The 16,298-nt window shown below is 39.9% G+C and overlaps 1 protein-coding gene across 4 annotated transcripts in view; it reads right to left on the reverse strand.

The window, feature by feature from the left end:
* NHSL1 (NHS like 1) overlaps positions 1–16,298 on the reverse strand; it is a 214,493-nt gene that overhangs the window by 2,968 nt on the left and 195,227 nt on the right. For 2 of the 4 annotated variants that reach the window (XM_088453398.1, XM_088453550.1), the window contains exons 5-7: positions 12,392–12,523; positions 7,132–10,356; positions 6,765–6,891 (exon numbers count right to left, since the gene is read on the reverse strand). In XM_088453398.1, the coding sequence (XP_088309524.1) occupies positions 6,765–6,891; positions 7,132–10,356; positions 12,392–12,523 (3,484 nt within the window). Of the gene's footprint in view, positions 1–6,764; positions 6,892–7,131; positions 10,357–12,391; positions 12,524–14,964; positions 15,098–16,298 lie in introns of those variants that run through there. The other 2 variants (XM_088453632.1, XM_088453485.1) reach the window with 2 other exon arrangements.

The raw sequence follows: 16,298 nt of genomic DNA on the forward strand, positions 1-16,298 counted from the left end.
TGACTGGCAAATGCAATGTGAGAGAAGTGCATGAAAAAGTGGGGAGACCATCCTAGACCCCCCAAAATTGATAATTTCAGTAGCAGGACTGTATAGAAGGCTGTTTGTGGGCATTAGGAAAGTACGGAAGGTATTTAATTGGTGTTAAATGGCTGATGTGTTTTTTTTTACCTGCAAAAAAAAAATTGATAAAAAGCAAACTTTTTTTAGTTTAATCTCAAACGAATGAAAGTAAAAATGCAAATAAAAAGTTGAAAAAAAAAGGTGATTTTGGGGTACCTTGATGGCACTTTGAAAAATTGTAAAATTTATATAAAAAAATATATACTTTTTTCAAGTAAAATATATTACAAATAAATATGTGGCACCTAAACTAACGAAAAAGTTGATTTTGGGGTAATTTGAGGACAATTTTTTTTTTACCCCCAAAAAGGACATGTAATTATTGTACTAATTAAGCTAATTGGAAACTTCCAATTGCCTAATTAGTCATTAAGGAGGGGGGTATCTAAGGGGTTCAGCACAGTGTCCTGACATTTTAATCTTAAAATAAAAAGTTTCCTTTTCATCTCTCACCCTCATGAAGGTGGTACGAATGGAAAATGCAAATTCAGTCTGACTGGCTCAGTGTGAGTTGCTAATTGGATTGCAAAATGAATTTGCTATGCGAATTAGAAGAGAAAATAGCAACTCGCACCTTGCATGGGATGTAGTTATGAGAGGTCTCAATACCGACATCGGAATCCCGACAAGGGACTTAAGATAGGCATTGAAATACCAGCCCAAACGAGGTAAGTCCGGGCACCCTTAGCGTTTGCCACTTTTAGGATTAGTGAGCGTAGCAGGGTTAGGTTTTAGGGGTGAGGGAGGTTAGGGTTAGGCACCCCTAGGGGGGAGGACTAGGGTTAGGCACCCCCGGCGGGAGGTTTGGGTGAGGCACCCCCTGGGAGGGTTAGGTTTAGGGTGTGGTAAGGGAGGGGTTAGGTTTAGGCACCCCCTGGGGGAGGTTATGATTAGGCACTAGTGGGGAGGTTAGGGTTAGGCACCACTAAGGGAGGGTTAGAGTTAGAGGGGGGAAAGGGGTAAAGATAAGGTACTTACCTGCCCTGTCGGGATCTTTTCCATTCTGGCTGCCGGCGTCGGGATATGAACCGGCGGCTATTCAGCTGCCGGGACATCATGCCCATTCCCCTTACACCTCACAATTCACACCTAATTGGATTGACCCCGATGTGTTAAGAGCTATTCTTATACAGTATTGTATTATCATCGTTATTTCTTGTATTGTAATTACGAGAGTTAGTCAGTGTTATAAATGTGTGACAAATCTTTACCACAAGACTGCAGTAGGCTACACTCAGACAGGAGAACACAAGGTCTTCACAGCATATTTATTTGTTTTTAGGAGAGGTAAAAAAAAAAGCTTCCCGTTACACAAAGGCACCATATATAAAATGTGTGTACATACACTACCGTTCAAAAGTTTGGGGTCACTTAGAAATTTCCTTATTTTTGAAAGAAAAGCACAGATGTTTTCAATGAAGATAACATTAAATTAATCAGAAATACACTCTATACATTGTTAATGTGGTAAATGACTATACTAGCTGCAAACGTCTGTTTTTTAAAGGAATATCTACATAGGTGCATAGAGGCCCATTTCCAGCAATCATCACTCCAGTGTTCTAATGGTACATTGTGTTTGCTAAGCGTGTTAGAAGACTAATGGATGATTAGAAAACCCTTGAAAACCCTTGTGCAATTATGTTAGCACAGCTGAAAACGGGTTTGCTTGTTAGAGAAGCTATAAAACTGGCCTTCCTTTGAGCTAGTTGAGTATCTGGAGCATCACATTTGTGGGTTTGATTATACTCTCCAAATGGCCAGAAAAAGAGAACTTTCATGTGAAACTTGACAGACTATTCTTTTTCTTAGAAATGAAGGCTATTCCATGCGAGAAATTGCCAAGAAACTGAACATTTCCTACAACGGTGTGTACTACTCCCTTCAGAGAACAGCACAAACAGGCTCTAACCAGAGTAGAAAGAGAAGTGGGAGGTCCCGATGCACAACTGTGCAAGAAGACAAGTACATTAGAGTCTCTAGTTTGAGAAATAGACACCTCACTAGTCCTCAACTGGCAGCTTCATTAAATGGTACCTGCAAAACGCCAGTGGCAACATCTACAGTGAAGAGGCGACTCCGGGATGCTGGCCTTCTAGGCAGAGTGGCAAAGAAAAAGCCATATCTGAGACTGGCCAATAAAAGGAAAAGATTAATATGGGCAAATGAACACAGATATTGGACAGACGAATCAAAGTTTGAGGTGTTCGGATCACACAGAACATTTGTGAGATGCAGAACAAATGAAAAGATGCTGGAAGAGGGCCTAACACCATCTGGCAAGCATGGTGGAGATAATGTGATGGTCTGGGGCTGCTTTGGTGCTGGTAAAGTTGGAGATTTGTACAAGGTAAAAGGGATTTTGAATAAGAAAGGCTATAACTCCATTTTGCAACGCCATGCCATACCCTGTGGACAGCGCTTGATTGAAGCCAATTTCCACCTCCAACAGGACAATGACCCAAAGCACACCTCCAAATGATGCAAGAACTATTTAAGGAAGAAGCAGGCAGCTGGTATTCTGTCTGTAATGGAGTGGCCAGCATAGTCACCAGATCTCAACCCCATTGAGCTGTTGTGGGAGTAGCTTGAGCATATGGTACGCAAGAAGTGCCCATCAAGCCAATCCAACTTGTGGGAGGTGCTTCAGGAAGTGTGGGGTGAAATTTCTGCTAGAATGCCAAAGGTCTGCAATGATGTAATTGCTGCAAAAGGAGCATTCTTTGACGAAAGCAAAGTTTGAAGGACAAAATTATTATTTCAAATAAAAATCATTATTTCTAACCTTGCCAATGTCTTGACTATATGTTCTATTCATTTTGCAACTCATTTGATAAGTAAAAGTCAGTTTTCTTGTAAAACACGAAATTGTCTGAGTGACCCCAAACTTTTGAACGGTAGTGTATATGTGTATATTTTTGCGTTGCGTAGAAACATTAATAGAACAAAACTGGGTAATAACAGACAGACATATGTGTGTAGCGGAGCTGTGGACGTGGCCACGCGATCACATCATTTTGCCCCCGCTACACAATGCAGAGATTTCCGCCTACACAATGCAGAGATTCAGCACGAATCGCATCATCAGCCCTCCCTCTGCTGATGTTTGTATTGCAGGGGGGGGGAGGCTGGAGGGGCCAGGCGGCTTGCCTACTTTTCCGGGGGGCCGGGAGCACCACACGATTTTTGGGAGGCTCCCGGACAAATCGGGAGAGTAGGCATGTATGGATAGTATTTCTACATGAAAGTGTTGCCTTCCTCCATGTCTGCTGCTTTCTTTTTCTTTTCTTTTATCTCTCTCTTTTTTTTTTTTTTTTTTTAACTTTTCCTTGTGATACAGATAGATATATGGGTGATTCTCTGCGTGACGCACGGAACATTTACATACATTCAAGTATGTGAACTGTTTCTTTACCACACTTTTAAAAAAAAAATTCTGGTCTAGTCTTAAATACTTTGTTGGTGGAAAATATACACCAGAAAAAAAATTCACTACAGTCATATTTGAAAACTTGGCGTGATACACGAGACTCAGAGTCCCATAGATCACGCAGAGTTTTAAAAAATTCCAGAAGAATTTACTGTAGTGAAATTTTTTCTGGTGTATACTTTCTACCAACAAAGTAGTAAAGACATCATAAACAAAAAATTGTAGTATAGAAACAGTTCACATAGTTGAATGTATGCAAAAGTCCTGTACACACACATATACACACACACACACGCATATATATTAGGGCGGAGCCTTACCCCTGCTTAACTGTGTGTTACTTCATACTGCTGTGATAAGTACACATTTTCTATCCTCCTTGCTGAAGTATGAATTGCAAATATATATATATATATATTACACATAAATACAGGGCCGGCTCGAGGGATGTTTGACCGATGCAGTCGAACAGGGGCGCCACCCTATAGAGGGCGCACCCCTCCAAGCCATTCCCGATTTCAACTGGGCAGTCCCATTTTTCGGGCACTGCCCCACTGTTCCACCCGTGGGACGAAGTGTCCCATGGGTTGTCGGGAGGTTGGGCTCCTCCACTGCCACAGCTGTGGAAGAGACAGAGGATGAGAGCTGGGGGCAGCCCAGCTACTGACGTAGTGCTGGGCTCACCCCCAGCCTGATGTTAAATGGGAGGCATGCCATACGGGCATGCCCCCAAATAGCATCATTTAGGGGTGTGGCTTATGGTAATTAGGTCACGTGCCCTTTTCAGTCGCGCGTGAGGTTTGAGGCGTCCGGGTCCCTGGCTGCACCAGGCGTGGCTCCTGCTGGAGCCGGCCCTGTGTGTGTGTGTGTGTGTATGTATATATATATATATATATATATATATATATAATTATATATATATATATTATAGTCAAAAATCCACTGCACTCGCACTCCCAGATTTGGGGTGCAGACCTGCACTCGCCATTCCCAGGCTTGGGGTGCAAGTGGCTTGTGACCACATTGCTTAAATAAATAAAAACAGAAAACTCAGCACTCACCGTTGTTAAAGCACTCACAATAATATATAAATAAATAAATAAATAATGGGGTTTTGGTTCATGGATTGATCAATGCATTTAAGCCTGCAGCCCACATCACGAGGCTTATTCCCACAGTGTTTCCATGTCTCCCAATCTATGTGGTTAGATACATTTCGGTCAGTGTGCCATCTATTGTGCAAATTGTCTCCAACACAAACCTCAACCTTTACCTACATTCAGCACATGTAGAACCTACATGTTGTTAATGAAACATGTTTATGCTCCCATCACTAGTACACGTGGCCCTCCTGACGCAAGTGATATTATTCAAGCAGACGAGGACTGTGCAAATGTGACATCACTTGGGTGTACCTGGTGTTACATATATGTGTATATTGAATCACTAAAATAAATAAACAGAACTACCCATAGGTAAACCACTTATACATACATAAATACAAACATGAAGAACAATGGGCTTTCCCTGAAATACACCGAATATTCATCTAAATGGAACTGCACGATTAACATGAAAGCTTATACATGAGACCACACTTACCAATGGGTCAAGGTGGAGAAAGTATATTAATCTCCATTGCTTTTTTTATTTTTTTCCGAAAAAGATATGCAGGACCCTGAATTCATTTAATCTCTATATATTTAAAACCTAATTACAGCCAAAACATGATGATTAATGAGAGGAAATGTTCCCAAATACATAGCTACTTGGGGAATACAACTGAATCCACAATGTCATAACAGAAGGGATTTCGAATGATGTTGGAATGAATTAAGACATACATTAGTCCCACACTGGTCATACACAGAGGTGCGAGGACCTGTGTATAGTTTTACTTGCCAGGTTCAGCCATGCTTGCCATGAGGCATTGGCGTTGAGGCTTTGTTCCAAACTGCGTTATAGAATCAGCAGAGAGTAGAGGGGGTATTGACAGAGGGGGATATTAGTAGATAAAAAGAAAAATAAAAGAGAGAGATGTATAGTAAACATTAGGTATGGTCAATGCATTGTGTTTGCATCATATATATGATAACTGCTACAAAATGTGTAAGTAAATAATATAAAATGACATAATACAGTATGATATTGAGTGGAACTAAAGATGGACAGAATAATTGCTAGAAATTCTCTATTAGAGTGTGAGAAACACAGCGGGCACCAAGTGACTGCCCACACAATTGACTGTCCCAAGCAACTGCTGCCATTCGGTGGCGTCATAAACATTACACTAGACATTGTGTTGCTGCTTGTGTGTATATACTTATTATTAAGCAATAGAACTCAGATCACATTTTATATTAGGTCAGTTACTAATATGGCAGAAGGTACCAATATTTAGGATATGCTGATGAATATAAGCATGTGAATTCCAGAAGTTACACAACATGCTGCCCACTTTTCACAAATTACACCCTAAGGATCAAATGTAATATGTTCCGACTTGGGAAAAGGGGTGATTTTTCAGCGGGATTTAAAGCAGCGTGTTTTTTATTTTGTTTTGATTTTTTTTTTAAAGGAAAAGCCAACCAACAAATTGATGCATGAAATCCCAACATTTTTGCCAACTAGGAACCTTTTACAATTGCCCTCAAGTCTTACTACTAATACAATTCGTAAGATACAATTGTGTTGCAACAAAATAAAGTAAAAGAACATTAATCCTGCAAAAATATATTTAAAAAAATAATCTTCCATTACCAAACAATGCTGCCAAATAATACTAGATATTTCAACAGAAAATGTTAATAATAATCTATGACCAAAGATAGAGTCTATATAACCAAAGCAAGGGTAGTCGCTCACTCATGGAACCCTTTCTGCCAATAAGTCACCTTTCCACAGATACAGGTTAAATGCATTTTTTTTTATAAAGGAGCATCTTGTGTGAAAGATTTAGTAATACATACACAAATGTAGGTACTCCCATGCATTTATACATGTGCCAAATGTTCATTTCATGTAAATGCAGACAGTAAAAAGTCAAACAATAGTTAAACAAGTTAAAACACAGAAACCGCATGACGTAACAAAAATAACCAAAACTTGACGTCTGTCACTGTAAAAACACAAATCACATTGTTATTGAAGTGATAGATGCATTAAATTATTATGAAACACAGAGTCTAAACAATAAGAACAAGAAAGCTACCTATGAATGACTGCAAATAGATCCTCAGTGGTCCTGGGTCTTGTTGGAGTTAATATTTCCTCATTGCCATCTATGCAGTTGTCAGACTGAAACGATGAACTTGCAGCTTGTGTCTCAAAAACATCAGCTACATGAGGAAAGAAACACAGTAAAATGTTATGGTCAAACGCTGCACACACACACAGATATATAAACACAGACATATATAATATATATATATATATATATAAATATATACATAAATATATACACACACACATATATATATAATATATATGTATATATATATATATATATACATACTGTTAATATAAAACAGAAAGAGTTCATTCTGATAGGCAGTAAATAACAAATAGGCTTCTCTTACCATTTACGTCTTCCTGGGACGCTTTTAGGTCATAGCTACTTCTCCTTGTATTGCTATCTGCAGTATCGACCTCAGCAAACATTGTGGACTTATCTTCCTCTTCCTGGCGATTTGGAGTTCCCAGAACTGGGGACAGTGTGGAAAATGTGTTGTCCTCCACCACTCTGTAAGGGGATAGACTAGCTTCACTTGCTTTGCAAGCCAAACCAACAGTCTCCTCTGAATTGTCCTCCACAGCTAAGCGACCATTTATCTCTTTACAATGATTGCTTACAGAATCCCTCTCTGAGATTTCTGGCACACTTCTCACATTTGCATTGAGTTGAGCTATTTTTTCTGCTGCCAAATCAAGATGCGGAGGTGGAACGATAAGGAACAATTTGGGCTTCTTTGAAATAGGAGGAGGCTTCTTGTTGGGAGATGCACTTGGTGTACTTTGGGAAGTACTTGGTTTCTCTTCTGATGCTGGCATTTCGGACAAAATAGTTTTGTTTCCATTGTGTACTGAATTCTGATATTCCACTTCTCTGCATTCTGCATTTGCTGTCTCACCAGTGGTAAACGCAGCTGAATTTCTCTGAGAATCGGAGTATTGTAGCTGCTCGTTTGGCAAGTTGGAATTTTTATCATCTCCGACGTATCTAGTGTCTAGAGTGGCAGATGGCTCTAAAGATGGCTGTGAAAATAACGGTGACGTCTCATCGTGAAGTTTGGCTTGTGCCACCTGCTCAGTTATTCTTTCAGTCCCCAGTTGTGATGCTTTTTTAACAGACCTTAACTGTACCATTTGCAGGGCATGAGCAGTAACATGAGGAGCGCTTGGCCTTATCAAGTCCTGTTTGTTGAGGGGTATATTTAGTGTATTAAAGTTCCCGCTGTCCTTGTTTCCTTGTGATAATGGCTTAGTTTTTTTATGTAGTGCTTTTGTGTTTAGTCGGGAAGGGACAGGAGCAGCCACAGACTGCAAAAAAGGTAGAGGAGGAGGGAGTGGTGGACTGGTTACAGGTGCAGATTTATCCACATTCTCAGGGCCTGAAAGCCACTGATTGCCCTTGGATGACAGGAACACTGCATCCTCTGGAGGGGGAGGTGGAAAATTTCTATTTGGTAGCACAGTTCCAAAGTCAACTACATCCACTGCAGATGGCGAGTCTGGTGTGAGGGGAGGTGTTGGAGTACATGGCAAGACTAGTGTGGGTTTTTTAGTTGTCTGCTGTACGGAGTCGGATGTGTTTGAAGAAAGGGATGTAGATGATGAAGAAATAGAAACTGATGAGATCAAAGAGGATCTTCTTTCAGGCACTTTGGGTTTCATTTTGGTTTTTCCATTACCTGGAGACATGTTTCTTAATAGAAGTGGTACAGGTGTCAGATTGGTTGGCGTATTTGATTGGCTTGAATACCCACTAGATGGTGATGTGACTCTACAAGGCTTTTCCGGTGATGAACTGCCTTTTTTGTCATGTCCATTATGTTTTTGTTGTACGGAAGACCTTGCACTATAATCAATAACCGATTTGTTAAGAAAATGCACTGTAGATTTTGGCTGTTCGTCCATGAAGTAGCTCCACTGCTCAGCATACTCAGACTTTATGCTACTAGTCTCGCTTTGGGAAGGGGTAACTGGACAAATAGAGTACATGTTGGGAGCCATGGTAGACATGCCACTACTACTTGCACTGACTGTACTCTGACTGCGAGAGCGCAGCACCCAGGGGTCCTCATAGTCACTGCATGGGCTCTGTGATGGTGAGCTGCTACTCTTACTCTTCAAGTTTAGCTGCAATGACTGCTGGAGAGTAGCAATAAGCTTTTCATTGAGTACTTGCCCATTGGATTGGAGATTCTTCTTAGGTGGACGTCTAAGAGAGTCTGTTCTAGATGGAGGCAAAGGGGGCTTTTTGGGCTTCTTCAAAGATATGCTGCGTGTTAGAGATTTGTCACTATAACTTGACCTTTCATCTATGTTTGGAGTCTCTTTCTTATCAAATATATTAATGACACTTTGCCGTGGGTTCTGAGTGCCACTGTGATGGCTCTGATTACTTGTAACTATTCCAGAATCCAAGTGCATTGAAGTGTAATAGCCATCATGGTCTACAGAGTACAGTGAGCTGGAGTCGGCTTTCCTTTCTGAGCTACAAGTGCTCATATTACTAACAGGAGAGCCAGAGACTGCAGATGATGGTTTCCTTAAAGGAACACTGGTGTCATTTTCCCTGTTTTCAGAAAGCCAGTGGTCTGTGCTATTAATGCTGCTGGTTACGCTACCATTTCTTTGTCGGCCATCAGAGTAGCTTGATTCACTGTGTGTGTCACTATCCAGAGAGTGGCTATTGAAGGCAGCATTGATTTTGTATGACATGGTTTGAGGACTGTTGATCATGGTGTTTGTATTGATTAGAGACATGGCTGGATCACTCAGGGAGATGACTGTTATAGCATTAGGAGAGATTGTATCTGATCTCTGAGAGTGCCTGGCTGAACTGCTTTCACTCCAGTTACCACTAGATGAGTGGTGATCATCTTGATTGCTGACATTACGCTCCCTGTATACATTTTTAGTATGGGACAATATGGTGTGAGATGTTGCTTTGTTGTCCAGTTGCCCAGTACTCTGTGAGGTATGGATAGCAATAACCTCAGAGGAGGAAGACAGCATAGCATTTGGGATGACACTTGTTGAATAAGCTGCATTAGGAGAGACCACACATGCTGGATTTGAAACAACTCTTTCTGAACCCCGGATTTCTTGGGACTTCGGCCTTTGAAGTGTGCCAGCTCTGGGGTTATTCCTCAGATGTATTACACTATTATCCACCTGTAGTTTGCTTAATTGACGTGGCAAAGTGATGTAAGAGTCTTCCATCTGGCTGGACCTTTCAGGCTTTTGCTCAATAGACTGTAAACAGACCCTGGCTCCTGGCCTCGGCAAGCTGCGGAAATTCAAGTCGCCATTTGGACGAAGAGTACATCCTGCTGGGTCACTTAGGGAGGACATGTTACCAGATGAACTAGACATCAGAGCTGCTATGCCTTGTCCTTTCTGGGCTCGGATCCTTCGGACAGAGGGGGGCACTATCTTTATCTCATCAGTCTGGCAGCTGAAGTCCCTGGTATCGGACCGCTGTGTTGGAGAGCGGCATAGTTCTAGATTGTCCAGTGCATTATAGTTATCTGGTATGTGCATTGAATGCCCTCTAAAACCTGTCTGTCCTGTACCTGCTGTTGAATTAGAATAAAAAGAATTAGACAAGTTGTATAAGACCATTTAGCCATTACATTCTGTTACTTAATGGAATTCTGATTAAAGGAAAAATACAAACATTGGGCATGTGAGAAAGTAAAAGCAATGCAGCTGAAAGCACCTGGTATAGTCAAATTAATCAAAATAATTATAAATGGCAATCATTAGAATGTTAATGGCAGCACCACAGCATGCAAGAAAATAATTGAATGTTCATATTAAAAGACAGGGCGACAATTTGAAAATCTCAACTTTAGAGGTTGCAAGTTTTTCTTATAATGCACTATAACACCTGTAACATTGAACTGCAAGTGAATAGCTACTGGTTTTAAAACAAAAAACTTATGGTATTTTAAAAACTAGTAGAATTGTGACAGAAATTATACCAACTTTTGAGGGTGATTCAGAGGTGTACCCAAGTAAAACATTGGGCACAAGCGGCTGATATGCACTGCACATGCGTCCCAATGGTTACTGCCAGGGGACACAGATCGAAATTGCCTGAAGATCCATGCAATTCCGATAGGCATTCCTGGGCGGTGACTGTGGGGGGAGCCAATGGCGGCAGGTGCATCGGTGTCAGGGACTGGAATGTCCGATAGTGCGGCTAATGTCCAATCGATGGTGCACCTTTGTGAGTACTGGGCCTGATTCAGGTTGGATCGCAAGGCTGCGTTCGCACGCAGCCAGCCGATGTTTGCATTCTGCGCATGCATATAAGACACAGTGCGTGTGCACGAACCGCCCACTGTGATCAGGATAGCGATCACAGTGAACACGCAGAGTCTTCACACAGTGATTGACAGGAAGTGACTGTTTGAGGGTGGTGATGGGGGGTGGTCAGAGAAACACAGGCGTGCCTGGGCATTTAAACGCCGTTACAGGGGTGTGCATAATTAAGCCCCTGTGATAGCATATGCTGGTAGAGGTCTAGATGGCGACAGGAAGTTTAGCGGTTTGTGCGGTTGGGTCAGGTCAACCACAACTGAGCGGATGGTTCTGATGTTACCGATGTTTTTGCTGACTTGCGGATACATGTTATGGGAAGTGGGCGGTTTTATACAGTGGTGGGCGTCTTGCTATAGAGCTGCGGTTGCAGTGCAATTGCATTCATTAGCAGATTTTCGCAGCGAGCGGGGTGCGTGCAAACCAACCTGAATCAGGCCCACAACTTCTAACTTGCTCCATGCCCAGTGGCCATTTCAATAGGACTCCCACCAGCTGTGGCATTACCATGCAGACGAAGTAGCGGCTGCAACAAAAGTCCAGCTGCTACAGCATCCACCTCTGAATCAAGCCCTTAGTTTTTTACCTTTGTATACATACATTCTACAGTACATGCAGCATATATTATATATGCATCCTGCATTCGTATGCTAGATATAACCTGGACTCAGTACAAGTGATTGTGCATTCTACAGATTCATTTCCATGGTAATAATTCTAATATAAAGTTACCAGATTCCCTACTGCTCTTGACTATTGAATCATCTGTACACACAACAGTGCCTACACCTCATGCTCAGCACATACAGATAATTACAGAATCACGCCACTTTGAGAATATGCTGATAAAGTAAATCCCACTACAGACACCAATGCTTCTCATAACATATGAACGATAGGTGCTACAGTCAGAGGACTCCCATGTCAATATACTGTTGAGTTAAGTTGAATTGAAGCAGTACATTACCTGACAGTTCTAGTGGCATTTAGTATGCTTGCTGTTAGTTAGATCAGAGTACAGAAATTATGGTGGGTCAGAATTTGTACAATGGGAAAAGAATAGTTGTAAGTATAACACCTCAGAAGTTCTAGCATTTAAGTATAAGAGGTTAGTAGAATTTTCCCTTTATTACAACTGTGAACGGCTTCAACACATCCATATTATTTTGGTTTTTAAAGGCTATCAGACTGTATTGTTTGATGGGTGGCGGTAGATGTAATTAGGCTGAGAGTGGTGAGCAATGAGGATGATTGTTGCTGGTGGAATACAGTTCTGATGAGCCGTACCTAGCTCCTTTTGTATGTTGTCTGGGACGCCTGTAATAGTCTTTCTCCTTTTGACTTTCTTCGGACGTCTTACCACAGTGTCAGTATGAATAAGAGACCGCCGGAAACTGGCTTGGCGGTCGAAATTCTCCCCTGATACAGAGTAGTAGAACAAGCAAGGCAACATTAATTCCAAGCACGCTAACATCATGCATCGGTTACCTCAAAATTATTGGGACAATAACAAAGAAGGTATTAATGGATGATGTTAGTAATTCTAGAGCAGAGGCATATATGAAAGACCATGCTGTCACAATAAGGTTTCCAAACTGCAATGTAACCTGTTACTGTCTCCTTCAGTAATTGGAGAAATGCCATTTTGTGAATTTATGGTATTAAGAAAAATATAGTCAACTGGGCATTGCCACCATTATTATATATATATATATATATATATATATATATATGTATATATATATATATATATATATATGTTCACCTATATTGCACAAAATTGTATAGTGCAAATGAATGTCCAGGTATTTTTTTGTGGTGCAGCTTCTCCTAAAAGACATCTTCCCATAGGTCAATGTTTATCCACGTACAGACAGATAGATATAATCCAGATAACCTGGAAAGCTACATATGAATGGCAAGGAATTTTTTTTTACTTTTTAAACTTACATTATAATTCAAATGATGCGTGTTAACCTTAAATCAGACGATCAACCCTCTCATAAATTCTGCCTTACTATTCCAGGACACTCAGTGATTCCCATTATGAGAGAGCAGGGAGATGCTGAGTACTAATTTATGCAAAATAATAAAAACATATATAAAAATAGTACAAATTAAGAGTACTACTATTTATGGGAATTATCTAAGTAGCATTGTAATGAGCAAAATAAGAAAGATTTGGTGCAGGTTATTGTGTATGCTAGTGTTTCCAAGGATATTCTGAAAGCCAGTAGGAAAAACAATGGGTTTCTTTAAGACTTGAATTAAGCCACCTAATCCACCTGTATCTGGCCTAGATCACACAGTAGACTAGGAGATTTGCTTTGCATTAGCTTTGATTGTGGTCATTTGCAGAGGCAGACTCTCATTTATGTAAGCTCCATTCATCTGACTAAAGCCTGTAATGTGGAACATTTGGATACTAATTTGCAACTACAAATATGACTATTTTGGTGGATAAATAAAATACAGAAAAGTATTACAGGTATTCAGTTATAACAGAACCTTATTGTGACAATATGGTTTACACTAAATAAATAACAGAACTGTCAGGCTGTGCCCATTGACACACATTGTGGCAATGCATACTGCAGCTTAGAATCCACAGACAGCATGCATGTTTCTTAAGCACCCTGCATTAAACCTACACCTGGCCACTAGTTTTTAATGAAGTATAAAGTAAAAAAAACCATGCGATAAGTAATATCAAGCAGCAATAAAAGCAGCATGCATCCAAAACTCTACACTAACCTTTATCCATAAATCTTAACCAGACCTCATTAAAGAAAACTAAAAAAATATATATTTATACAGTGGGAAATAATTTAACTGCTAAATTTATTTTATTAATAGTTTTATTCTGGTGGTTCACAATATAGCAAGTTGCTGTCTATGGAAAGCATTCACATTAATAGCAACACTCCCCCCCTACAGGCTGTATCAAGGTACCATCATAATGACGAATACCAAAACAAAACAATATTATTATCAAAGGTGCATACACACACAAATTTTTTGAACGATTATCGATAATATCGTTTATCGTTCAGTCGTTGAAAAAAACGTTCACTTTCTGAGTCAAATCCATAAACCATTATCGTTCATGCGCGTTCACGTTTGTAGTTCAGTCAGACTGACCAACTCAACGATTTTCAGTAAGGGAATATGCTAAATCGTTTGTAGTTCAAAATATTCGTTCATTACATTTAGTAAGTGAACTATTTTAGTAAACGATTTTCGTTCATTTTTCCCTTGAAAAAAATGAACGAAAATCGTTTACTAAAATCATTCATTAACTAAATCGTTGTGTGTGTATGCAGCTTAAGGAATAATTAGACATGTTCAACTAAAATGCATTTGACTGATACTCCTATGTAATATACATGGTTTAAAATAAGCATATTTGGAGTCAAATTCATGCTAATCTAATATTATCCATGTATATTGTTTATTAGATAAATAAATCACATTCTGCACTTTCTAGATTTATGTACATTACTTAACAACCCTAAACAGTGCCAATCAGTATCCTGTTTCAAGATACAATATCTATAAATAACAATATTAGACCTCATTATTATTATAATGTCTTAGCACCTAAGTCTGTATGATAAATTTGCTTGAAATGTTTACTATGTATCAATTTCAGATATGGCATGATCTGAAATGTACCACAATGTATTTCGATGTTAAAGCACTGTATATTGTCTGACATCTTCCACCCTTGTATGAGGAAACAGCTTTAGTTACTGGGCAATCTTGCTGTGAGCTAAGTTCATGCCATTATACAGACTGGAGAGTTCATGTGTTGCAGTGCAGATGCTATTTTATATATATATATAATTGATCCTTTTTACCTGTTCCACGGTACTGGCCTTTGTCTACAAATGTTATGCTTTAATAAGACTATGGTGCCATAGGCAGGACAGAGGGGAGACAAGCTGTGCAAATGCATGCTAACAGCACATTCTTAACTACATTCAGGCTTTGTGTCAGCTGGCCTTAGGTCTTCCAAAATGAGCATGCTCACTGCACCATACTTATCATGCACCATAGCTCCCACCCTCCCCCAATACTAAACCACTCCTCAATGCTCAGTTCATTGTATTGCTTTGTAAGGGAAAATGAACGGACCTGCATTCTAACTGCAGAAAAAGATGAAAAAATGTGCGCAAGGCATTTTAATTCCTCTGAAAGTTGTGCAGTGAGGAATGGCTGAATTTGTGGATTTAATAAAAGTTGCAGTAACAACCTAAGTATTTAGTTTTGTGTTGTATAAAATGAATTGCATAGATTATTAAACATTTCAGAGCCATTTCTACTACATATCTTACTATGTGTCTCGGGTTCATATGTCTGAACTGGTTTACATATGGATATAATAATACCTGAAGAAAGTTTTAAAGTAAAACTAAATTTACTAAGCAGTGGCTTTTGCAAGCCGTCGGTTCTCTGCAGTTTTGATTCCGAAATGTAAAATGGCAACAATATTAAATGCAAAACATAACCTCAGAGAATCATCTGCTTGTTTAGCAAATCTAGTTCCTACACTGTATCAGGTTTTAGGTCTCATCATTTTGGGGCTCATTGTTATATCACAGTGTTTGGACTGCAGAATTCTGCAGTATTATTCTATATATGCATATCCCATTCATGCAAATATAAAGTACTGATCACCTACCACGACCCCTTCTCTCTTGGGGGCATATGTAGCAATATTTTTTTTACTAAAATAATGTGAAACAGGTGTTTTCACACCCGTTTCACATTATTACAGTGTCACTTAAATGAATCAGATGGCTTATAGAGGAGAATTTGCATACTTTTAGTATGCAGATCGCATCCCCCATACATGTCATGGGAAAGGCGTTCTATTTCAGATTTACTAAGAGAAATTGTAAAATAATTTTGAAGGGAGCTTGTGAAAATAAGATGGCGTTATGCAGGCATCTCTCCATCTCCCCTACTCCTGCTCTACCTTTTCGGCATGCTGACAGGCAGAGCAGAGCCTTAGCCGGCTTCTATAATCAGCCTGTGTGTCTATAGACCACAGGCTGATCACAGAGAAAATAAAACATTATAATAGAAAATAAATAAAACTTACCTGTACCCAGGGATCGTTGAGCCCCTTCTGTGACCCGGTCAGCTGATCTGTGCGGTCAGCTGAGTTCCCGGGCCTGCATCTCAGCTG

Source organism: Taudactylus pleione, unplaced genomic scaffold (assembly GCF_031769625.1).
Source record: "Taudactylus pleione unplaced genomic scaffold, aTauple2 ptg000006l, whole genome shotgun sequence".
Classification (NCBI taxonomy): domain Eukaryota; kingdom Metazoa; phylum Chordata; class Amphibia; order Anura; family Myobatrachidae; genus Taudactylus; species Taudactylus pleione.